Source organism: Anopheles gambiae, chromosome X (assembly GCF_943734735.2).
Source record: "Anopheles gambiae chromosome X, idAnoGambNW_F1_1, whole genome shotgun sequence".
Taxonomy (NCBI): Eukaryota; Metazoa; Arthropoda; class Insecta; order Diptera; family Culicidae; genus Anopheles; species Anopheles gambiae.
Genome location: NC_064600.1, coordinates 14361122 through 14386963, shown reverse-complemented (window position 1 = coordinate 14386963; position 25842 = coordinate 14361122). Strand labels below are relative to the sequence as shown.

Sequence of the window (25842 nt, the reverse complement as noted above, 5' to 3'; positions counted from 1 at the left end):
TGCTCAAAATACTTTTTTTTGTTCCGTTAGCTTACACAAAACAAGTGAAACCAACCTGAATCCGTTTAAAGCCCTGAAAATAAAACAAAAAATGCTCAACAGGTCCAATTTTGAACCGTTTGAAATGATCAGGTGCGCAGCCACGGTAGTGACAAAATGGTGAAGAAAATGTCAACTTTGTCAAAACTGCTTGTCAACTTCAAAACAGAGCTCGTGGTCTTATTAAACATATTACACATTCATTAAAACTTTTTATTGACAGAAAGCTACACAGGGCTTTCCAAGTCAGTCTCGAAAGTAAATATTCCCAAAGGCCACAAATCCACTAAACGACCACTAAACGGGTTCTAAACGACTCAAGCTTTCAACCTAAACTGAATATAGCAAAGCTTCGTTTAGCAGATGGCAAACGACTCATGCATTCTAAAAATAGCAAAAAGCTGGTGGCGCCATCTGTTAGTGAGCGGAGCTTTCCTCGCTTGGAGAGGTTTTTTCTTCCCTCTATGGTTTCGCATTAGCCGCATTTCGACGAAACGATGTCTGCTAGCAAACTCCTTTCAAAATCACTGTTTATCAAGGCAACGGAAAATCGAGTGGATTTTTTTATTTGGGAAGATACGTGGGTATCAACACCAACGACCATCACTCAAATCTCACTTGCTTCAGTGCTGGTGGTTTACATTGGAGTTTAGTATTTAAACAATCGTATCGCCGTTCTAGTTCTAGCGATGCATAACCTCAATGCGAAACCATACAACAGTACAGAGGAAATGAGAAAGCTCTCCCCCAAGCGATGTAGCTCAACTGGTTGGGGTATCCCACCAACAGATAGCACCATCAGCTTTTTGCTATTTTTAGAATGCATGAGTCGTTTGCCGTCTGCTAAACGTAGTCTTTCTATATTCCGTTTAGGTAGAGAGCTTGAGCCGTTTAGAACCCGTTTAGTGGTCTTTTAGTGGATTTGTGGCACTTGGGACGGAATAAAAAAAAATGATTCCACCGTACGACGAAATCGCACGCCCGACGCTACCAGTCTGAAAACAATTCTCACTTTTTAAAATTTTGACATGCCCGATGGAGGTCTGCCACGGGCCTAAAGCAATAAACAGTTAGCATTTAATGGTTAAATTTGCAAAAGAGCTCGATATTTCAGATGAGAACGTTCTTTTGTACAGCGCAGATTCGATTTTACCTTCTGCACCAAAACGGCCGCCGTTGATGTCAAAATCGGCAGCCAAACGTCATTTTTGGCGGCGATTTCGATTGACGTCCGGCTAACCGCGTATTTTGAAAGCAAACTGTATGTTCCGTTTATAATGCGTACTGCGAAATTCGGAGCAAGCGGGAGACCCGTTTTTCATAGTATGCGTGAGGTAGAATTCTTTCTCTCTCTCTCTCTCTCTCTCTCTCTTTTAAGCTTACAGAACAAGAGAGAGAGATGAAAGAGAGAGTGAGAGAGAGAGAGAGAGAGAGAGAGAGAAAGTGTGAGCGAGAGCGAAAGATATCTTTTTTGCGAACATAAAATACGTCGCAGAACTTGCGAAACTGAAGCACGATTGCGCTGAGGTGAGTGAAGCATTTCCACCGCGCCTTTCTCAAGCAAACGCCGTCGGCGAAGAATTTAAAACTTGTAATTGAAAAACCTCGTGAGACTTCCATTCCCGCAAGCCCGGAAGTCGATTTTAACTGTGCATTGCGTGTCCTGCTCTCACAACCACTCACACATACACACACACACGCAGAGTTGTATTTTTAGTTCTACTAGGCAGGGTGGGAGCGAAAGAAAACACGCTGTAAGAGCAAGAACGCAATTGCCCCCCTAGGTACACGCACTGAACGTTCGGTTTCGGCAGCATTAAAGCCATAAGAAAGAGAGAAAAGGATTGAAAAAAAAAAAACTCATATTCGCGCTCTCTCCCTCTTTCACACACACGCACACTTGCGCAGATGGGCTCGCGCACACACAGGGAAGCACTGCCGACAGTTCGCTTATTAGCCCCATACGCGCGTGAAGCGTACAGAGCGGGTCTGCCGTGGTTTTAATGTTTTTGTTCGCCCTGCCCGCACGCACGGAAACGCACGGAAAGAACGCAATCGCAACGTAGCCTGAAGTCTAGGCGCAAAGCGGAAAACAAAGTGTAAAAAGGTGTGAGTGTGTTTTTTTTTGTGAGGGCACCGGGGCCCACTAGTAGTGTGTTTGAAATTTTGCGCAAAACAATTCGCCCGCAAACGCAAGCAGAGGAAGCTAGTGATACGCAAGAAACAGAAACGGATTCGCGCAGCACGGCGTCGCGCCAAACGTGCGAGAGTGAAGACAACCCCTTTTCCCCTCCCTTTCCGTCGGTCAGTTGTGCGTTTCGGTGTGTTGTTTTTGTATTCTTTCTATATCGACCCCCCCCCCCCTCCCCACTCGTCGCTTTTTGTTGTTGTTGTACGATTCTCGTGAACAGTGAAAGAAGATTTTCAATTTCCGTCTCAAGCGTGATATCGAAAGCATACATTTTCGACGACAGTTTCTGTGACGACGGCGGCGGCGGCTGCGGCGGTGGCAGCGGCGTTCCAGCCTCCTTTCCGAGCGCGTTCGCCACCCTTCTCCTCCTCCTTTCTGCGGAGGAGTTAACTCAGCGAGCTTGTTCGTGCGTGCGCGCGCGCTTGTGTGTGTGTGTGTGTGTGAGTGAGAAGGAGGTTTCAGTGAGAGGAAAAAGGTAAATTTAGAAGCAAACACCCCCTATCCGCCTCCCTCTTTCCCTTCCCGCTCACATCCACCTTTTCGTTGCGCTTTCGTGCTGCGAGGCTGAGCCTGAGAAACAGGAAAACCCGAAAACTCGTTTTCTGCCTAAAAAAAGTATGATTTTATTATACCCCCCCCCATCCCTTGGTTCATCATTCATCCCGTTCCCCTTTGCATTCTCGGCTGACGTTTTCTATGTGGCCATCCCCTCCTGGCCTCGGGCCCCCAACTTCGTGCTGAACTCTTATCATCCTTTTGCGCCCTTTGCGGGAAGGTAAAAAAACAGCCCGTCAGCCCCACAAACAACCATAACCAGTGCAACGCCAAGTGCCCTTAACACGTGTATGTGTGTATGTGCGTGAAAGTGTAAATTTTGGGGAAAATTTGTCCCAAAATTAAAAAAAAAAAAAAACAAAAAGGACGACCCTCCTCCAGACACGAAGCTGTGTGGTCCACGGTGTGCGGCCATGTTTTGTTGTTGTTGTTTTTTTTTTGTTTTTGGCCTTTGTTACTCGGCACAGTCTCACACGGTAGCTCTTGGTTTTAGTTTTGTTTTTTTTTCCCCGTCGTCTCGTGAATGACTCTGAACCCCCCCCCCCCCCCCCCCCCCTGCACGGACGACCAAGGGTCCGGAGGGATGCCGATTGGAGTGGCGGGGAAGGTGCGTCGATTCGCTCGCCCGATGCAAGTGGAATGCGCCTTTCCTTTTTGGTGTGCGTGTACGCAACTGCGAACGCTTGGTGTTGCCGTCCCTTCGTTCCCTTTCGTTTCTTTTTGTTATCGTTACATTAAAATATTAAAAGTATTAAATCACCTTTCGGTGTAAGGGTTCGTCTGTCCAACCGTAATGTACTAGGCTGCTCAATACGTACAACGTAAAATTAATTGCATTTCTTTTTTGTGTCGGTTTAGTATTGATGAATAATTGAAACGTCATACAATTTCGCTCTCTCTCTCTCTCTCTCTCTCTCTCTCTCTCTCTCTCTCTCTCTCTCTCTCTGTCTCTCTCTCTCGCCCTCTCTTTTGCTCTCTGTAAATGCAGTCCGACAACGCGTCTGTCAAATATACGCACACACACACACGCACCTTTTTACATTCCATCTACGTGAACCCCTTTTCTGCCTCTCTCTCTCTCTTGCTCGCTGTTTCGTCAAATTCTGTGCAATTTTTGGATCTACTTTTTGTAACAACAACAACAACAACAACAACAACAACAAACGCTCTATGTTGCCCACACTCCTCCTCCCCCTCGCACCATGAGTCAACAGTCGCGCAATCCAATTCAGCCGATGCCGCTGTTGTTGGTATTGTTTTATTTTGTGTTTTTTTTGTTGTTGTTGTTGCTGCTTATTCTTGCTTCTTCTTCTTCTTCTGGCTGGTCAACACTCCTCAATGACCACACATACACACTCCTGTGTGTGCGCCGGGTGAAACAGAGCTAGAAAGAGAGAAAGGTGTGTGTGTGTGTGCGAGAACAATTCTAATTGCTGCACTTCATTCCCTTTTTGGGATTCACTTCTTTTTGTTGTTGTTGTTTTTTTGCTATTTTAAAATTCAAAACACAAAAAAAAGAGCTTGACAGTTGTGTAAAGTGGAAAAAATATAGATTTATAGAAAGCAGTGATTATCGTTTTGTCTCGAAAAACACTTCTCAAACGGGGAACGGCTTCTCTCGCTGGTTCGCTGTAGCGTTCTCTTGCTCTCCCTTCACTTTCTCACATGCGTTCACACACTCTTTCTCTCTCTCTCTCTCTTTCTCTCCTGCTCTTTGTGTGTGTGTGTGTGTGCTTGTGTTGTCGTCGCTAGATGGGAGAAGATTTTTGACAGTTTGATTTCGTTCCGACCGACAGCAGGCAGCAGCAGCAGCATCGAAAGCAGCAGCAGCAGCATCATTACCAACATCATCACACCGTCATCATCTTCATCTTTCTTCATTTTTGCTGTGTGCATGTGTGGGTGTGTGCGTGTAGTTTTTATTTTTCGGTGACCAGAGCCAGCCACTGTACAGTGTTTTGCATTGTCCTCCTTTCCGAGCGATTTGCGGCATTTGCTCGCGGTGTAAGTGTACTTGCTTGAATGAAACCAAAAAATTAAAAAAAAAATTATAACCGGTCGAGGGAGGGAGCCCGTGGCGCCGTCCGCAAGAAAAAGTGAAGCTATTTCCGGAACGGCACGGTGAAATGCTGCACACATGTATGTGTGTGTTTTTGTGTGGATGCGTTTTGGAGAAGCTGGCTGTGGCTCCACTTGGTGACAGGCGCTCGGACGCCACAATTGCTTCAGGCCACCACCAAACATTTTGATCCGAAAACAGCAAAAAAAAAAACCGCTCACCGTGTCCCGCCACTCGCCTGCGCCTTCCCCGTCGTGTTTCGAGCAATCAAACTCCAAGCTGCATGCCAATCAATGCACACACATACACACCCCGTGTCGCCATCAACCGCTGATCCGGCCCCGTGCTAGAAGAAGTCTTCAATCAACCCGCCGGCGCGTGCAATCCAGGCGAGGAAGCGTGGGAGCGAGTGGTGCATCCTTTAGTGAAGAAGAAGCGGAAGAACAAGAAATCCCGGAATTGACCGTGTTGCCTCAACACCACCCCTTGTCCCGCCATTGTGTCTTACGTTTTGCTGCGTTTTTTTGTTTCCCGTTTTAGGTTCCGGCGGGGCTGAAGAGAGAAAGACCTCCCCCCCCCCCCCCCAGCTCGATGGTGGAAAAGTTAGTAGCAGCAGCACACGAAGGTGTAGCGGTGTAGCAGTGCCAGTGAAGTGAAAAACAACAACAGCAACAAAAAAGCAAACAAAAACAAAGAAGCAGCGGCAATGCGAAGGAGGTCCCAGCAAACTGTTGAGAGCAGGCAACGCTGTGACCGAAAAACAACAAACACTACTGTGAGGGGCAAGGCGATGACCACCGCTGTCCTTGCCGTCGGTAATGGCGTTAGGGGTTAAGGGGGACCCTCAGTAAAAAAAACCCTTCCACCCCAAAACCACCTACCGCCCCCCTTTATAGGGCAGACAACCGCAACGCGGCGCGGATTCATACCACACGCAGTGACCGAGCGAGCGTACGTTTACATACAGACTTTTACACAATTTTGCCATGTCGAAGTGGAACAAGCCGCAGGGCGTCGTGGTCCCGCTGGAATCGCTGCTGAAGGAGCGGCGGAAGGAGAACTGCCCGGCGCCGAGACGGTCGGCCGGGCTGGTTGGCCGCTGGGGCATCACCAGCTTTACCTCGATACGTAGCCGAAGCTATGGTAAGGATATGATGGAATCGCCTCGCTGGCAGAAACTAGCAAAGCATGCAGTTGTAGTGTGTAAAAGGTGTTGCTTACACTTTTTTTTTCTTTGCTGAGAGTGGAACATTTAGACACTGAAACACTAGAATTTCTGTGGTCTTCAATTGGAAAAATATTTTTCCGTCTTTGCCACATATTTGTCGCCGTTGGGAGTTGTAAGTTAGATAGAAACGGGAACGATCGAAGCGATAATTTAAAAGCTACATTAACGATGACTATGGCTGTTTATTTTTTAACCAGTGCGTCATATACAGTGAGCGAAATTAAAATAGCATTACCATGTTTTTTTTAAACAATATTTCTAGATTTGCCTTTCCGAATAGGATTTTTTTTAGTTCAGAATGTTAAAATAACCTGGTTTACACCTTTTAAGCACATTACTTTATTACATTTTGGCAGAAATATTCCTCAAAACAGGTACGAAATATGAATAGTACCACCGCGTTAAACAGCTTTATGTTTTTTTTCTCGAGATTTCGTATAAGTTATGGTTTAGTTTTGATTAATAATCATCAGAAAAGAATGTGTTACTCAAAACGAGCAAATATCTATATCATTTTTTTATTAAAATACCAGGAGACTGATCGCAACATCTGGCGTATGAAAATAAGGTTGAATGCAAAAGTGAATATGGTAAAGTTATATTAAGACCTTGAAGATGGATCAAAAATCGTTTTAAACAGACAATTGAGTCAGCAGGATAGTGAAAAACGTCAACAACTACAGCTTTTCATATAAAACTCGGAGCAAAAACAAGGTTTCAGCGACAGATAGGTGAAGAATCAATACAACAGCTGTGTATCAGTTAACAATAGCTTATCAAAATCGTGCATGATTACCATTTTCATTGTTAAAAATAGTGGTATAACAAACTGTATGATACAATTGCATATATACCAACGTAAGCGATTCTTGATGGGGTTTGTAGAGTTTTCCAAGTCACTTTCGGATGCAAACATTGCTATCCATCGCGAGCAAAATGTTATTCCACACCAATCTGATATTTCATTTCCTTCAACATATTTTTTTAATTATTACAGCATGATTTTCAACACGTCTCAAGCTGGATTGAGTTTGACGGTTCTTTGTTATGTGTTGAAAATCATGTGTTGAAACTGAAATTTCAATTTGAAGCTGTTGAGCTTCAGCTGTTGCTTGCTGCTTGCTGCAGCTTGCTGAGCAGCTGTTGAAAAGCATCTAGGATGCGGCGAATAACAATGTTCACATTCGAAACTGGCTTGGAAAGCCCTGTAAACTATTTGATAGCTGTTGAAAAACAAATAGACCTGTAAACAGTTTTAAAGTGTGAACAAGTCATTACAAGCATGGATTGGATTACTTAAGGCTGGATTTTTGACAATCTTATTGCAGTGATCAAGTGGTCAGCATGCTATCCAGCTCCGACACTAGATAAAAAATTATTTGGTTACCCTGTTTGGGAGCATTTGGAACAGATCGAGTATCACTCAACGAGTCGCTCATGAGTGGGCAGGGTTGTACCACTAGGTTGGCTAGTACAAAATCTATACGGTTTTCTAAATTTTGATCTAGAGGGCTGTGAAATGAGTGAAAATGAGCGTCGCGGCGAACGTTCCCGGGAACGAACGAGTTCGCCGGTACGGCTGATTAACAATATATTAAAGCTGTGCTTGAAAGTTAAAACACGTTAATTTAACATTCTAAACTAGAAAAATCCTTGCCGGAAATGCAAATCCACAATTATTGCAACAAAAAAACTTGGTGGTACTATTTTAATTTCGCGTAGTGTATAAAGCCATGTGGATACAAAAATCATAAATAAGTCTGCTATCGGGGTTGTGAGGCACATTTTTTTACAACCAAAATTAACTTCAAATTAACACGAGGTGCAGAAGATGTTATCGGGACATGTTAGTAAAGCGTGTTTAGCATTAAAGCGGAATTTTAGAACAAGCTAGACCTTCACTATAACAAGCTGGGAATATGCTAAGATGCAAAGAAGTTTTTCAACCCGCAGAATGATCATGTCAACATTATTTAGTTAACAAAATTAGATGTTTTGTGTAGATACAAGAATTGTTCAATCTAACAGAAATGGCTTTTTGGTTAAAATTTGATAATTGTAAAAATGGCAAACATATCCTAATTGATTCGCACCAGGATCAAAGTGTATCAATTATGGCTATAGTATGTCATCGTTATGACGTTTATTTTGTTTTGGGTTGCCAGCGTTTCGCAATGAGCCATGAATCGTGTATGCTACACCAAAAAACTCTTTTTCCATTGTGGCTTTTACCCACAACAAGCAATAATCGGTTAACGGAACATAATTAAGTGTGTGAAAAACATAAAATACGTTAAAATAATCATTTTAGATCACTATCGCAGAGCTAATCCTTGTAGAATGCTGCTAATGGGCAAATTTGCTATAATATCGATAACACACATTGAAACACTGGTTTGCACACGCTCGGCAAACCTTCTTATCAGTTGAAAACTGTATGCCATCTACTGTTTCCGCGCGATGCGCAAAGTAGTGCAGATCACAAAGGTCTATGTTAAGAAGCTGGTTTAAATGACGAAGCGTAGCTATTATTCAAGCATTAATGAAATTTTTAAACATTCTGGTAGGGATGTGTTCAATTTTAAACGATCGGGGAAGAACAATTATAATTTTTTTTTCGTATGCCACCATTTCTTCGTTATTTTGTTTAAATTGGTTCTAATTTGTAACATTTTGTTCATCACTCATGCTTAACATGGATATCAATTCGTTTCGATTGCGAAAATAACAACGAAATTCCCGATTTGGTCACTTGTAAACTTTGCACTGCGACTAAAATGACCAAAAGTTTTAACCAATGCGTCCATAACATGCTGTGACATTGATAGACATACGAAAAAATAAAACGCACTTTTTATAGGAATTTTGCGAAATTTTACCGTGAAGTCATTGGCTCCAAAATGATGAATTTTAGATAAAATCAGGGTTCGATGTTTAAAAATATCTAAAACTCTTACAGTGCTGCTCGCAGCAAAATGTTAAGAGATGTCAAACATCTAGACTACACATTTTAAAAAGGGTGGTATATTATGTAAGTGGAAGTGGCCAGGACGGAGTTACTGAAGCACAAAGGTTTTATAATGTTCATATTTGTTTAAACAAAGTCTATTCGTAGCTTCAGAAAGCAAATCATCTGGTTTAGAGCTAAAATATTGTTCGTTCTAGCCGTAATAGGTGCTGCTATATCCATAATTGATGCACTTACTCTAATTGCTGATGTCATCGGAATGCATTATCCACGCAACTCGCAGGAAAATTGTATTTATTTATTTTTTGGGCTCCATTCCTTGTTGTAATCTTCTCGAACACTAGCGTCCCTTGTGTTGATCGTAATTAAAATAAAGATCAAGCGAGGTCGCACTAATTAGCTTTATTTCATTTTCAATCTCAATTCACGTCAAGCCTGGAAGTTTAGCTCGATTGCTTCCAGGAAGTTGCATTTTGTTTTTAAAATAAAGTTCAGCATTAAAAAAAATCTATCGAAACGGACGGGTCAACACACCAAATCAAATCTCAAAGACGATTGTAAAATGCGCTCACAAGATTGGCACGTGAGCCAATATGATAAGGAATTAGGGAAACATGTTGATTGCAAGAACCTACACACTTGCTCTAGTATGTTTACCACGATGCATGCTTTGGATGAAGCAAAATTAATCAAAACTGTTGCGCCAAGTATACAATTAAAAGATTAATTAAATGCTGTACTAATGGTTCCCTTCGTTTGCTTTTGCGCTACAGTTGCGGAGTACAATAACGTGGATCTGAAGGATGCGACCGGGCTGGACCTCGGCACCGGCGAATCGCCGGACAGCGTCGTCAACAATCTGCTCGGCTCGAACAACAGCGAGCCGGCCCGGCCGCGCAAGTTCTTCAAAAGCCGCAACACCATACCGCCGCCGCCGCCACCGCCCCCGACCGACCATCTCGGCCATCACTCGCCGTACGGGGCGAACGCGGCGGGCGGTGGGTACGGTGCGGCCGGCCCATCCGATCTGTGGGGCAACCGGGCGAACGTGACGACGACATCGCCCCAGCAGCAACAGTTCTATCAACCGCTGCCGGCGGCCGCCGCGACCCCGCAGTTCTCGCCCACCGGGCCCCAGTCGGCGAACGTGGGGCAGCACACCGGTGACGCCGGTCTCGGTTACGCCATGCAGCAGCAGCAGCAGCAGCTACTGCACACGCTACCCGTTACGAAGGAGAAAAAACCGGGCCGGAAAAAGAAATCGCTCGAACCGGCGGATGGTGGTGGTGCGGTTGGGCGTAGTAAGCCAGCCGCCAGCGCCAAACCGCCCAAAAAGGAGAAGGAGAAGAAGGAGAAGCGTCCGAAGAAGGCGAAAAAAGAACCGGCAGCGCCCGGAGCCGGCGACCAGGAGCAGAAGCAGCAGCAGCAGCAGCAGGAGCAACCGAAACGCAACTCGTCCCGCATACGGAACCGGGTGGTGAACTACAACGAGGACGAGGATAGCAACGATTACGGCCGGACGGTAGCGGGGCGGTCGACCGGCAATCATCAGCCGACCCTCGGTACGCCCGAGTACGGCAGCCTGGGACCGCCGGCCACCGACCCATCCTTTGCCGGTGTGCTCGAACAGCAGCAGCTCCATCAGGATGCCCACGTGACGACGGCGACGTACCAACCGATGGCACAGCGGCCCGTGTCCTCCTCTTCTTCCCCGGCCGGCGGCTACCATTCCGGTGGGGAGGGACGGTACGGGGTTAAGCCGACCACAACGACGGTGACAACGCCGCTGCCATCGCCCGGCGAGCATCGGCCTATCCTGCTGCGCATCTCCAAGGTAAAACAAAAAATATTTTAATTTCGTAATGGCTGTAAATTGTATTGTAAAAATTATTGCTGTAACGTTGTATGGCTTCTTTTTTCACACAGTCCGTTTGTGCGTTACTTCAACTTTATTTGTTCAGTTGATTTTTGGAGCCTTCCCTTTCTGTAGAAGGAAAATGGTTTAACATACTCACGTACAAACAAACAAACAAATAGCTTCACGGGTAGAACAAGGCGGTTCCGTTACAGACATAGTATTGTGCCGCCGTACCTGAATGTAAGGTACATATGGTTTGCCATCATTTCGTTCTTATGCTTTGCAGGGTTTGTTGGTAAGGTGTGTTGTGCACACTTTCTTGCGATTTTTTGGGCGATTTTTGCGATGAAAATTTGTTACAATGTGTTTAACCATGCTCCAGCATTAAATTTTCTGGATTTTCAAATTAGTTTCTCTATTTATAAAAATCGCAAACTGTTTAGATCGGCGGCTGTTTTGGCTCGCAGTTGTTGGGGATCATTTTGACGTTCCCTGAACGTTTAAATCTTTGTTTGATATGAAAAAAAAAAAACAAAATAAAAATATCTTTTTCTCCAGCTTAAGAGCATTCATGCTTGAGTTTTGTCTTGAAATAGCAAGTATATTAATTTTGATCAAATTAGCACAAACACAACAATACAAGAACAACAAAAATGAGTTGTTCATTAAAATCTTTATCGGCTTTTTAGGGCCGCATTTAATCCACGAGCCGCAGTTTTAGATCTGTTCGATCGGTTGGAACATAATAAAATAGTACTGCAATGTTCTAATCCTGTAGAAATTTGTCGTGGATAAACCTATCGGTCCACTAAGGTTAGAAAAGAACAACTAAAGTTAGAAAAGACCTTCACCGACGGGTTACTTCAATATGAATGCGATTCGGTTACTTGCCTTTTTGAGGCATTACTGTTTCCGAACAGCAAACCTATCGCAGAGCTCTTAAGTTGATATTCACTTCTTCAATATTTTGAAAAACATACATGAATCCCTGGAGAAATTTAAATCTTCATGGATTCGTGAATCTTATAGTTTGTCCTGAAGTTTGTCCGTCTGCCACCTAAATGAACCACATTACAATTAGACTCGGGTATATGAAAATGTTGTGGCAGCAGATACAGTTCCGCAGCAATACGTTCAGACTATTTTTATTTATTATAAGAATTGTGAACGTATATTTGCTCTTAAAGATGACTTAAAAAAACAAGTTTATTTTATATGGTTCTAATTTGTATTTGATGTGCCAATGGGCCCAAAAATAATCCTGCAGCAACACAACATCAAACAAATCGGTTTGTTTCTCTTGCAATGCAATTGTTGTCGCAACTTGAGTATGACAGCTCTTTCATACTAGTGTTGGGTTTCATGAATTTTTCAAACATAATTTCATATGAACCTTTAGCGATGAGAGATTCGAATCGCGAATCGAATCACCAAAGATTCCAAAATCATATAGATTCATAAATCTCTAAAGATTCATGAACCACTAAGTATTCATGAATATTGAAAGAGTCTTGAATCATCAAAGATTCATAAACCTATAAGATTCACGAATCTATTTAGATTCATAAATCTCCAGGGATTCATACATCTTTAGAGATGTATGCTTTTCAAAATATTGAATTTGCGCGACCCCGTAGTACAGTGGTTAATTCGCACGACAGTAGGTGAATCCCTTGGGATTGATGAATCCCTAGAGATTCGCGATTTTTTGGAGCTATATGAATCTTGTGAGATTTAGATTCATTCATCATTTAATAGATTCATTAAGACTCATGAATCAGAATCAGATTTACCAAACACTAGTTCCTCAGTTTCTCGAATAATGTTTCCGAGCTACATTCACAGAGGCTTAAAGTCATGTATTAAAATAATTGAAAAAAAATCAAACAATTGTACCTTCGTTACCGATTTTCATCACGAGCACACGAACCCTGCCCTATCTCGATTTCTCCTTTCGCCTACTGACGTGAAGTGTGCGAGTCAATATCTAACCCACACGCACCACCACACACACACGCGCGCGCGCACATGACGTGTAGATATGGGGATGGCCACGGGTGTTAGAGCGCGCGCACAGACGGAAAACCCGCCCGTGTCGCTGTGTGCGTCCGCTTTAGCCGGGCCCTACAGCTGTAGACAGTGCGGCGTACAGGCGGTTGCGGTGCGGCTGTGTGCGTGTGTTTGAAAACTGTAACGTACCATTCGTCAGTCGAGCAGCAGCAGCAGCAGGAGGCCGTACGGTGCATTCATATTTGTTCGCTCCGCGCGTCGAGCCACAGTTACACGCGCGCGCGCTCGTTCGCACGAACAGCCGTAGTTAAAGGGTTTCGAAGTTTTCGCGTTCACCCGGTGCCTCCCACAAGTGCCTTTTACATTCCCCCCTCATCCCCAATACCTTCGATCCCCCCTCCACCCTCCTCACTAACCCCATTTGTAGAAGTGTCGTGCCAAAGAGAAAAAAGCACCGTGCCCGTGCGACGTAAACTGTGTGTTGCCTTGCTCAGCAGCATTATTTTGCCCGCGCTTTTCCACTAAAGAGCTGGGTGTCGTTTTTTATATTATCATTGTCCGGCGGTTGCCTACAGTTGTGGCTTTTCTGCTATCAAACGCACACGGCGTGTGCTGCACACATGCCGATGACTGGTAAGTTGCTGTGGGTGAAATTTTCCTTCATTCGCTTCGCGCGGCGGACCCACTGCTGCAGCAAAGTGGAACAACACGATGGGCGATACACAACAAACAAAAGGGGGAAACATGACCCACATGACACTCTGTGTGCGCTGCTATGTGTGTGTGTGTTTGTGCCTGCCTGTGCATCCTACAGATTGTGTGTGTGTGTCGAGCCCTTCGTTCCGCCGACATCTATTGGCACTTTCGCGCGCGCGCGTGTGTTAAAGATGGCGGCGGTGGCAGAGTGGCGCGGGTAACCCTGCAGACGGCAGCAGCAGCCGGTCGCATTTCTTTCCGGCCCTCTATCGCTTTCGGCAGGGGTCGGCAAATGGTTCCAGAAGTCGAATGAAATGAATTGCCAAAGCCATGTTTTTAGACTTTTTTCGTGAAGATTTTTTAAATAAACTATTTTTATTATGGTAAATTTACTAGTTTTTGGCAGGGTAACTAAACACGTGAAATTATGTAAAAAGTGGTAAAAAATGTCTCACAATTATTATGTGAAAATATTGACATTTACTACGATATTTCTTCTATCAAATGCGATAAATTCACGATTAATGCAATAAGTTAATAGAAAAGTACTTATTTGTGAGTCAGTCAGTGCCATACGCTATACCTGTCAAGCTGTCACTTTTCTTCCATGGCTGCTTTGTTTGTACCGTATTGCTTCGAATTACGAATTTCGACACTGAAGACATTTTTGGCATTTAATATTTCCTTACTAATTCATCCTAATACCTAAGTTAACTGAATCAAACCTTCTTACTTTGATAAAACATAAAAGATTTGCAATACATTTACTTAAAACATTGCAAAAATGCATAAATTAACAACGATATTTTGATTCATTTTCCGCACATTTTCAACTTCATGCTTCATATTACGGACGTTTTGATTTAAATTCCATACAGCCACAAAATTTCGACAATAATCTTGGCTTTTGCATACACACTACTACTTTTTTTTTTGTTTTTAACGTATTTAAAGTACGAACACCCAATTCTGAGTGTCAGTGTCCTCCTGGAATGGTAAAGACGATGGTCTTATTGAAATTGGTATTATCACTGTCGAAACACATATTTTTATGCAATTAATCACAATTTACTCCGGTTGTCCGGAATTAAAAACAAGATAAAAAATCTCGCTTTTTATTCCGGACAATATTAAATACGTGTTTTAGTGAACTTCAGGGCACAATATGTAAAAACACTGCTGTTATCACGTTGATAAATACTTCTGTAATGAATTCCGATGTACTTCAATGAATCCGGATAAAATTTATAAGAATTTTAGACGAAATTATACTGGCGTCGGTTATTAGCAAAACTACTAAGAATGCTTCCGGTGGTGAACTGACCGACAGAAAATATTTATTTACCGTGTCATCAGGGCCTACTATGGGTCAGATACATTTTTAATTTATTGTAGTACATCATGTCAAACATCTAAAATTAAAATGAAGCGTGTTCATGGACTGGTTATAAAGATATCCAATAAAAACATGCCGAATGTCCGGGATTTGAATCATAACTGTACATCAAATCAAAAAGGCAGTCTAAACGGGCAGCACGATGACCAAAATGAGCAACATAAAATTAATATTTAAAGTGCTTTTTACACCAATCTTAGGAAAGTAAGAGTGTTAAACTCTTATAAACATAATTTACTACATATAAACATTAATTGATAAAAACAATTCTGATCCATATTCGCGTTACCGTAAATAGGAACAAACTGCCAAAAATAGGAGCAAAACCAATATTTGCATTTTTACGAATAAGTCTAAAAAATTGGCTTTGAAATGGCATTTAAAAAATAGCGTAACATATTACGATAGTTTATCATCGAAAATAACATCAATTTCATGAAAAAAAAAATAAAAAAAAATGTAGGTGAATAAGTAGTTATTGTAAAACTGCTGCACTAGCCTGCGGAAATCTGGTACAGTTACCCAGCTTATTTTGTTTTGACGTTCTAGCAGGCGAACGTTGATGACCCCTGGACTTGTAGGGCGACAGTATTGTATATTGTGTGTGTGTCAAATAGGCTTCACACGTCTACCCATACACGCACGCAAAAAGTGTGCGCGCGCCCGCACCCTCCCGCCCGCTGCGGAGCCGCACTATTGTTCGAGCAATCTTTGTGACGTCACACAGCAGCAGCAGCAACAGCAGCAGCATGCCTTGTAAACAAGGGAGTTTGGCAGATCATTATTTTGTTGCCCTTTTTACGCGTCTGAAGAGAGATGGGAAGGTGCAGCAGTAGGCGCCGTTGAGAGTTTTTTTTTCCTTTTTTTTAATGTTTTCACCTTCCGACAAGTGTGTTTGTGCGTTTGTTAAGCGCATGATTAAGTAGGGATTTATTTTAAAAAATGAAAACAAAAGAAACCATTAGCTGATTCCGCTTTTTTCCGTCACTTTCCGCGCAGGGTACGTCGATGCTGATCAGTACCGACAGTGAAGAGGTTTCGACGAACAACAGTACGCCGCCGACGCCGGCCCCACAGCATCACTACGGCCATCATCACCATCACCAGCCGCTCGAGGCGCAGCAGCAGCAGGAGCAGCAGCCAGAGGAGGAGGACGACGAGGAGGAAGAGGAGGACTTTGATGGAGATTTGCCACCGCGCACGCTGCTAGCCGAAGCGACGGGACCAACGACGACGACGACGACCGTCCACGACAGCTCGGTCGACTATTTCAAGCAGCAGCAGGAGCAACCGTTCTACAATCAACCGATCGAACCATTTCCGCACAACACCGCAACACCCCCGGCACCGTGCGGTGAGCTCGGAGCAGCAGGCGGGGCAGCCGGCGGTTCGGGCGAGGTGGCCGTGGTCGCACCGGCACCGGCCAAATCGGAGCTGAAGATAAAGATATCGCTCGGCGGCAAGCCGCTGATCAGCAGTACGACCAGCGGCGCAGGGGGGACCGCTGCACCAGGCTCGACCACACCGGGCAGCGGCAGCGGGGCGGCAGGGCCGACCACGACCGGCAAGGGCAGCAAGAGCAGCAGCAGCAAGTACAACTTCAAGAAGCGTGCGATCGAGCGGGAAAAGGCCCGGGTATCGTCCAAGCGCAGCAAGGTGGAGCTTTCGGACGGCGAGCAGCAGCAGCAGCAACAGCAGCAGCAACATCCACTGTCCGTGTCGTCCTCGACCGCGGCGAAACCGGCAGCGGCGGTGCTGCCCCGGCCGAGCTTCCCGCTGCCCGGCACCGACACGTACGAGGTGTTCCGCACCCTCTCCTCCCTGTCCGGCGGGGACGACTTCGACTCCCAGAGCTCGATACTGGGCAGCGCGTCGTCGGACAACAACACGCCGAAGCATACGCTCGCGCCGGGCGAAGACTGCCAGATCATCCACAGCCGCGGCTCGAGCGACTGCGGCAGCGACCTGGAACTGTCCCAGAACAGCTCGACGGCGGCCGCCCCACCCTCGGACGTCTACTCGGAGAGTGAAAACACGCAGGACAACAACAGTCACCCGCAGCCGGGCGGTTTGCTTCGCGGGGGAACCGTTGCGCTCGCGGCAGCCTGCACCACCACGACATCGGTTGCCGCTTGCTCCTCCGAGACCGTGCCGCCGTCGTCGGTTGAGTTGCTGCCGGCCGCAGCAGCAGCAGCCCCCGAGCGGGTGGAGGTGCTGAAGCTGAACCTGAAGAATGTTGTCCCTGCCGGTGCACGCGTCACACGAAACAAGATGAAGCACAGCAATCCGGCGGACGAGCAGCAGGGCGCGGAGGGAGCGGAGGGAACTGGGGCGAAGCAGCCGCTACTGTTGCGCGTCGGTGGTCGATCCGGCCGCACGAACCGTGCCGCAGCGAGCAACAATAACAACAACAACAATGTGGTGGTGCGCGGTACCAGCACGGTGAGCGAAAAGCGCACCCGAAAGCAGACGGACACAATGCAGGCGGAGCAGCCGCGGGACGAGGCGGCAGTGGGCGAGCCGATGCCGCCGCATCGGTCACCATCCGCCGTCGGCACGGGGGGCGAAGCGGCTATGGCCCCGGAAGCACCGGCGGTGGCACCGAAGCCGAGCGTGACGCGCCAGTACAGCCGCCGGAAGAAGAACGTGGTGCCGCCCGACTATCTTGGCGAACCGTCCGCACCTGCCGGGCCGGAGAGTACCAGCGGTGGTGGTGGTGGTGAGCAGCGACATAATGGCGACGCACTCGGGACAGAACAGCAGCAGCAGTCGACGTCGAGCAGTGCGGCAACGCCAACGTCGACAGTGGCGCCGTCCGCCGCCGCGGCGCCTGCACAGGAGCCGACCGTACCGCCAGCCCCAATGCGGCTGGTGCTGCAGAAGAAGGGCACCATCTTCAAGAGCCGCCCGCTGGTCGGCTCGAGCGACGGGGCGACCGACACCAAGAAGCGGCACGTGTACAAACACAAATGGGACCACGGGAACGGGCTGCTGGATCAGGACGGCAAGGCGGGCGGGGATGCGCCCGGTGGCGGTGGTAGTGCGGGCGCGAGCGGTGGTGTTGGGGGTGGAGCGGCCGGCGTCGGCGTGTCGGACGGCGGCCTGCTGGCCAACCACCACCATGCGTACGCGACGGACGGTGCCTTCGACGATGATGTGGACGGCGATGGGCACGAGGCCGCTGGTGGACTGGTCGGAGCTGGAGCCGGTGGGGGCGTTGGAGGTGGTGGTGGTGGCAGCGGTGGCGGCGGAGGTGGATCGTCCGGCCCGAGCCAGCTCGACTTTGATGGAGCGTTCTTCGACGGCGATGCACCACCGTCCGCCATGCCGTCCCGCTCGAAGCGCATGAAAACGTTCGGTGCGGGCGGTAGTGCGGGCGGCGTGCAGTCCGGTGGGCTGCAGGGTACCGGTGGTGGTGCTGAGGCTCGGGGAGCGGGCAGCATGCCGTCGTACTATCAGTACGGACGGGCGCAGCACGCAGCCGGCGACGCGTACGATGGTGCGGCGGGCGCATTCGACGATGACGAAACGGACGGGGGCGACGACGAGTACGGTGGTGGTGGCGGTGGTGCGAAGATGCGGTGCGACCGGCAGACGAAACCGTTCTACACGATCGTGCGCAACGTGAAGAACTCGCACCAGATGCAGGAGATCGGCGAGTTCCAGGAGATGGACGACGACGTCGACTACATACTGAGCGCCCTGCACCCGGACAACCCGATCTCGACCCGGTGCCTGTCGGCGCTACAGCTCGCGACCAAGTGCATGAAGCCGGCGTTCAAGATGCACGTGCGGGCGCACGGCGTCGTGACGCGGTTCTTCCGCGCGCTGTCGGACGCCCACCAGGACCCGAGCCTGGGACTGTGCACCGCCGCCATCATGTACGTGTTCTCGCAGGACAAGCTGAACATGGATCTCGATCGCGATTCGCTAGCGCTGATGCTTAACCTGCTCGACACGGACCACCGGCTGTCGGAGGGTGGCACCGCCGCCCAGCAGCAGCTGCAGAAGAACCGGCAGCGGGTGAAGGAGCTGTGCGAAGAGATCAAGGGCGCCGGCAAGGGCGGCGGCGGCGGCAAGCACATCGATACGGACCGCGTGACGGCCGGGTCGCTCGCGATGGAGTCGCTGCTGTCGCTCACGTCCCAGCGGGCGGGCGAGTGGTTCAAGGACGAGCTGCGCAACCTGGGCGGCATCGAGCACCTGATCAAGACGGTGGCGGAGTGCTACGAGCAGGTGCCGGACCGGGCCGCCGACTGGCAGGAGCCGGACGTGGCGAAGCTGCGCAAGATCGAGCGCTGCCTGCGGGTGCTCAACAACGTCAGCCTGTTTAACTGCGCGAACCAAACGTTCCTGCTCGAGCACCGGGCCGGGCTGCTGGTGCAGATACTGGTCCGGCTGTACCGGCAGGTCGACCGGGACCTGCCGCACTACCCGACGGACGACGCGACGCCCAAGGAGAGCATCGGCGTGCTGCTGCGCGACCTGCTCCAGCCGATGCTGCACATGCTCATCACGCTGACGCACTCGTTCGACGATCAAGGTGAGCGAGAAAGATGATTTTGCTATGGCTTTCCGGGGTGTTTTTTTTTTTTTTGTTTCTTTACTCAAATGGTTCCCCCACCTACAGCTCGCGGTGCCCATCTGGTCGGGAAGCAGCCGGACGTGATCAACAACACGATGAATCTGCTGCTGCGCATCGCCAACTACGTGCCGCAGCGGTGCGTGTTCGATCTGCACCTGCTAGCGCTGACGCTGCTGCTTCATCTCGCCCGCCCCAGCCAGCACAACCGGCAGCAGGTGCTGCGCTACGTCGACAAGGAGACGAACCGGGACGGCTTCAAGGCGCTGGTCGCGTACTTTGACCAGCAGGAGGAGAAGGCCAGGTGGGTGGTTCAAGTGTTTTTTACTCCATTTTTTAGAGGTTTAAATGGGATTACTTCTTTACATTTGGGACGCTTTATCGAATCGAAAGACAGCACTTGATAATTATTGATTTGTTTAGAGCGAAATCTCTTATTACGAGTAATATCTCACATAACGAGCAATGCGTGAAGTCAAGATCACGATCAGTTAACATTGGCCACTTATTTAATTTTGAAAATCACTCAAGCAAATGAGAATTTCGACACTAACAATCGTTTAATATAAAATTAATTTATTTTGCCAGGAGAAGAAACTGACGAGTGCTGCTTGTTTTTGTTGTTGTTGGAATGGAATAGAAATCCATCAATGATAAAGATTAAAATAACTTCAATGCATTTATAGAAATCCTTTAAACACAATCCAGCTGAAGAATATTTACTGCCCACACACATTTTAATTGTGATGAAACTGGCTTCCTTTGGAATTGTGTTCTCTTATGTCCGCAAGAACCACCCGGGCGATGTTGTCGCTCTGCACGCATATCACGCGTACCAAACAATATAATTTGTTCACTTTGGGAATTATTAAAGAAAATACTAAAATAATTGATCACATTTTCAACCAAATGCCTAAATAATTATGCCAAAGATATAGTGAATAGTGTTGGGTAATTTTGATTCAGATTCGTGATTCTGAATGAATCTTTGAAATGATTCAATGAATCTGAACATCGTTTGTAAAGATTCACGAATCTCCAAAACATCATGAATCTCGGAACACTCATGAATTTCGAAAGACTCATGAATTTCAAAAGATTCATAAATCGCAAAAGATTCATATATCTCGAAAGACTCACGAATCTCGAGGGATTCATACATCTCCAAAGATTCATAGAGCTTGAGCTTCTCATTATTCTTCTTCTTGACGTAACAACCTACGTGGTCATGGAAGCCTGTATAGTTTTGGGGCTTTTTGGCATGTACGACGCAGCCGGATAGTTTGTTTTGCTACTGGAAGACGGTCCATGCGAGGCTTGATTCCACGACATGTTGTTTGGTGGGATCGCGCACATGCAATATTTTGAAAATCTTACATCTCTAAATATTCATGAAACCCTGGAGATATATGAATGTTAAAGGATTTATGAATCTTATAGATTCATGTATCTTTCGAGATTCATGAATTCTTGGAGATTCATAAATTCTTGGAGATTCATAAAATTTTAGAGATTTATTAATCTTTGAAGAGTCGATTCGAGATTCGAATCACTCATCACTGATGATTCATATGAGTGAATCTAAACTAAAGATTCATGAAACCCAACACTAATAGTGAACTGTAAACATCTTCCCAAATATTAATATTATTAAGACTTTTTTCAAATGCATACTATGCAACCAATTACTTCTACGGTCGGCTGTTTGGCCCCAATCCGGTCTAATTTTTCACCGAATAGTAATTAAAGTCGTGATGGTCAGCCATATCATGTTCCATCGACAAGCGCTTATAGTAACCTGCAGGAACAATATATCCGCTACACAGCGGGGGCATAAAACATAATTTGTCTGTGTTTTTAGTATTTCTTGAAGGTGAAGTTTCTCAAACGTGAAATGACGAGGTTCGTCGCTTGTTGGCCAATTCCCATATGGGACCCAGTTCTCCGCCTTTCTGACCGATTTGCTTGCTTTTTAATTCATGGAGAATAAATTGCTAATGTGCCATGGTACAATCGTCAATTCGCACGACTCAATAACATTCCCGCCATGGGTTCAAGCCTCATTTGGACCGACGCCCTCGTAGCAAGAACTGTCTATTCGGCTGCGTGGTACTGAATAAAGTCTTGAAAGCCTATATAGATAGGCATGTCCGTGTAGCACAATACGCAAAATAGAAGAAGAAGATACTTGAATTGCGTCAAATAGTGGCCTCTTCGGGTTTTTTTCTCCACATTTTCTCCATTTATCTCTCACTTCGATTTACTATTGTATTTATTTATTTAATTATTGAATTAATTACATATATATTTATTTCTATATTTAATAAAATGTCTGTTTCCTTCGTTTTCCCTTCCCTTAGTCATGCGGAGGAGAAAACAAACGCAATACTAGACACGCCTTCCGAAGCGGCCGGTGTTGAGGATGCGGAAACGAAGCGTAAGTTTCGGCGGCCAGTTAGAGCCCACGTTCCAAATTTTCCCCTTCCTCCTTGACTAATGTTTATTCCGCTTTCCATCCCACCGGTGCTGCAGTGATACAAAAGGCGGAGCACCATATGGAGCACACGTACATGGGCAGCCACGTGTGCATGCTGATCTGCCAGCTGGTAATGGACGAGCCCGGGCTGGAACAGATCGCCCGGGCGTATCTGAAGAACGGCAACTTCAAGCGCATGGTGGCGGCACTCAGCCGGTACTACGAGTTCCTGAACCTCACGACGAACGTACGTACGCGCGCCTGCGGGGCACCGAGTGCTGTAGGAGGGCGCGGCTCTACATCAATAACGCGTGTTTGTTTGTTTGTTTTTCCCCTTTTTTTGCAGGCGGACGCAGAAAGTACGGCCCACAAGCGCCAAACGAAGGAAGCGATCGACTATCTCGGCCAGCTCGATGGCTGTGAGTCTGCCGGTGCGGCACGCGCGAGTAGCGGCCCCGGCGGCAGCAGCAGCGGCTCCGGTAACTCCGACCCCAAAGCAGCTGCATTTTGTCAGTAGTAGTGGCAGGATCGACGAGCGTGAGGAGACCACAATCGGTCGGTTTGTTTGGTGTACTGACCAGACACAACACATACACACATAAGTGCCGCATGTAATGTACTGTAATGTACTGCTCGGTTTTAAACATGCCTGCACAGCCTGAGTTTCGGTAGGACTGATGAGAGAGACAGAGAGATGTCTGTGGGTGTGTGTGTTGATTTTATTCTTTTAGCTGTTCCATTTTTAGTCATCAAAACGATTTTTTTAAATTCCTCGCGTAAGGATAGCCTTACTAAAATGGTGTTTTATACCAGGACGATTAACCATATCCGTTATTAAATTGGGTCTTTCAACTGTTCCTTCATCACAGGGGAAACGTTTACAAAATGTTTTTTTCTCAAATTTATTGACTGTTTCAATTACATCAAATTTGACTGATCGTTCTTGAATGTCACTTTTAATTGCTTTTTTCCTGCTCCCGCTGCACGTGATTGGTAGGGAGCATTACTTAACCGCTGGAGTTCAAGGAAATTTGATATTTTAATTAAAACAAAAAAACCTGCACACAAAATTCAAATCTGTTGCCTAATTCCATGTTCAGTTCCAATTGGAAAAAAACGCACACAACTACAGCTCAGAATATCAGGGAAAACAAATTTACCCTACTTCAAGGAACCAAATTATTTATTAAAATAAACAAAAACAAAGGACAGAAGGTTACGTCGAAGAAAATTTTATAAAATCCACACACACACACACACACACTCAAGCACGAAAAGTGGACGAAAAAGGATGAACAAAAGAAGCGATTATCTAAAATACGCATGATGGACGGCCAAGTGCGATTGCAGGCGGAAGGGGGGGGGGGGGGGGGGGAGCAGCATGTACCATATGTTGATTTCAAACTGACATTGTACATATGTAGATCGTTAAGGTATCCTTGTTTAGGTTATATTAACAGTACAGAAAACTCGTTCAAGGTGGCGTGGTACGAGAGGTACCGCCGGAGGGATCGCCAGATATCGAAGTGAGTTAGAAACACGATGTCTGTACGAGCGGCGGGCAGGGAAAAATATGTCGCCGTTAATAGGTGTGGTTGTGTGCACTGTATACATACAATGGTGATGTGGTTGAACAGTAGTGTAAAAAAAAAGAAAGAATCGTAAACACACAAATTAAACAATCACAAGTGTTGTGTGTGTGATGGGTCTGTTTTTGTTAGTATGTGTGTGTGTGTGTGTGTGTGTGTGGGTTAAAAGCTACTTGTAATCCTTGTAATTTAGTTTGTACCGTCAGGTGGAGAAGAAACAGGGCAACTAAGGGGGGAGATGCAAGTGTAAAAGAATATGGAAAAATATGAAACGATGGGTCCGACTGAACACAACACGTTTGATGAATTAAAAAAAAGATGCAATGACACACACAGTCCCAGCGTACATAAAGGAAACAAAGCACGGAGACTGGCGGGAAATGTGTTGGACCCCCATTGATGTACATTTAGAGTAAGTCGCGTAACGTTTTTTTTTTTAAATATACTATAGAAAGAATCAATTAGACGTATAAAAGAACAGAGAAGAAATAGAGCGACACACACACACGCCTGACTTATAAAGTATAAGAGGTGGCAAGGTAGGGAAGGAGGAGGAAGAAAAACAGTTAAAATTTGTTGCGATCTCTTTGTTTTTGAGGCACGTGCTCGTGCGCAAACACACACACACGCGCGCGCGTTGAAGGTGGTACGGGGACGACAAAATCCCCTTCTGGTTTCCGTGTATCGGGAGGAAGGTAGTTGGGAAGTAGTTGATAGGTAGTTTCGGGCAGCCAGCAGCATACAGTCGCTCTAGCCAATGCGGCAAGATGCGACGGTTTAGTGGTATTATCGTCGTCTCCTCCTACCCGCTGTCCTCTCTCCACCCACCTCCCACGCCCTGTCGGTGGTTGCAGATATAGCAGTAGACCCGTTTGATAGGTGCGTTTAAGTAGCTCGCAGACGGTTGGATAATAAAGGGCGCCTAGTATTTAATTAAAAAAGTATTACAAAACGCGTATTGTCCTAACGTAAGTGTTGTGTTTGTGGATTCATTTTTTCTTTTTGCTTTGACAGTAATGTGTTGTAGGTATTTTGAAATGATTTTTCTTTTAACTTTATTTAAAAATGTAGCTGAAATGCCGAAAATATATCGTACTTGGTCCATTAACCCTATCCAGGGATAGTCACTCATTCGGAGCTTCTGCAGCGTGCTCTAGGCAACAGTTGATGCAGTGTGAGATTTTTAAATCCCTTTTTATCCTTTTGTAAATGCAGACATTTTCTCATGCCATCTCTGTCGCATTCGTAGCTCGATTTTCCTCTTATGGGACTGAGCGTTCCTTCATCGCATACAGTTTTGAGCATTACCTTCTCTCCCCAACGGTCACCTTTTTGATTCCTGCTTCGGATCTTGCAAATCTTTGACAGACCAGGAATATTATGACCAGGAGTATATGGCCGAAACTATATTAGTTCATTGATTTAATTAAAAAAAAAAAAACATACCAGCATGCTTGGTGATTTTAACGAATGGTGGGGCCGCAAGGGCTTAATCCTCATGTAGAGCAGGACGACCACGACAAATGGCTTTGCTTGCTTTTACTAAAACAAAAACATCCTCAGGTAAGTACACTGTGGGACCATCCCAAGCACACAATTTATGTAAATATATTTTCAGGCTATGTGAGTCCCGTTTGGTATGACAAACGTTGGCGCTAGATTGAAAGCGTTTCATGGTGCTCCTGTAGACCTCAACACTGGTTAGCGCATGATACAAAAGAAAGCAACTAAGTATGCGACAAATGTGCATGTTACCATTACTGTTCTGTACTAATTATTCATTAATTATGATTTTTTTTGTAATATCCCGACAGCAATCTAATCCTGACACGTTCTTTGCGAACTCCGAAGGAAGAAAACATCTTCTTGTTGTCGACATCGAGCGGTAGCGATACCGAGTCAATCGATCGAAGTATTTGCTTATGGTAAGGCTACGCTAATTTGAATGCCTTTTTTGTTTTAGGATGTTTTATTTTATTCGTTTTAGGGCGTGAAATTCCAATACGAAAGCAAACGTTAACTCGAGTAATGATTTTACTTCTAAAGCATTTCAAGCATTCTACAACTTGAAACACGCGTACGAATCAACAATCAGGCGTCTGGTTTCTACAAATCCAATATGTTGCCCAAGTGTGACCGCTTTCCAACCTATCTCTATTGCCACTAAACTATGTTTTATGGACAACCGAACAGAG

General features: G+C 46.1%; 1 protein-coding gene across 4 annotated transcripts; it reads left to right on the top strand.

Annotated features, from left to right (window-relative positions):
- The first annotated feature begins 1547 nt into the window (after positions 1 to 1547).
- LOC1272374 (protein wings apart-like) lies at positions 1548 to 24619 on the top strand. 4 transcript variants are annotated; one of them, XM_061663240.1, is made up of 9 exons: positions 1643 to 2146; positions 4582 to 4789; positions 5385 to 5987; positions 9814 to 10874; positions 16000 to 19543; positions 19631 to 19886; positions 21943 to 22019; positions 22115 to 22305; positions 22405 to 24619. In XM_061663240.1, the coding sequence occupies exons 3-9, from the start codon at positions 5831 to 5833 to the stop codon at positions 22573 to 22575; spliced, it is 5457 nt and encodes a 1818-aa protein (XP_061519224.1). In that variant the 5' UTR covers positions 1643 to 2146; positions 4582 to 4789; positions 5385 to 5830; the 3' UTR covers positions 22576 to 24619. The 4 variants fall into 4 exon arrangements, with proteins under 4 accessions (XP_061519228.1, XP_061519224.1, XP_061519226.1 ...); XM_061663244.1 differs by lacking the exon at positions 4582 to 4789 and having other exon boundaries at positions 1548 to 2705; XM_061663242.1 differs by lacking the exon at positions 4582 to 4789.
- Positions 24620 to 25842: the final 1223 nt, after the last annotated feature.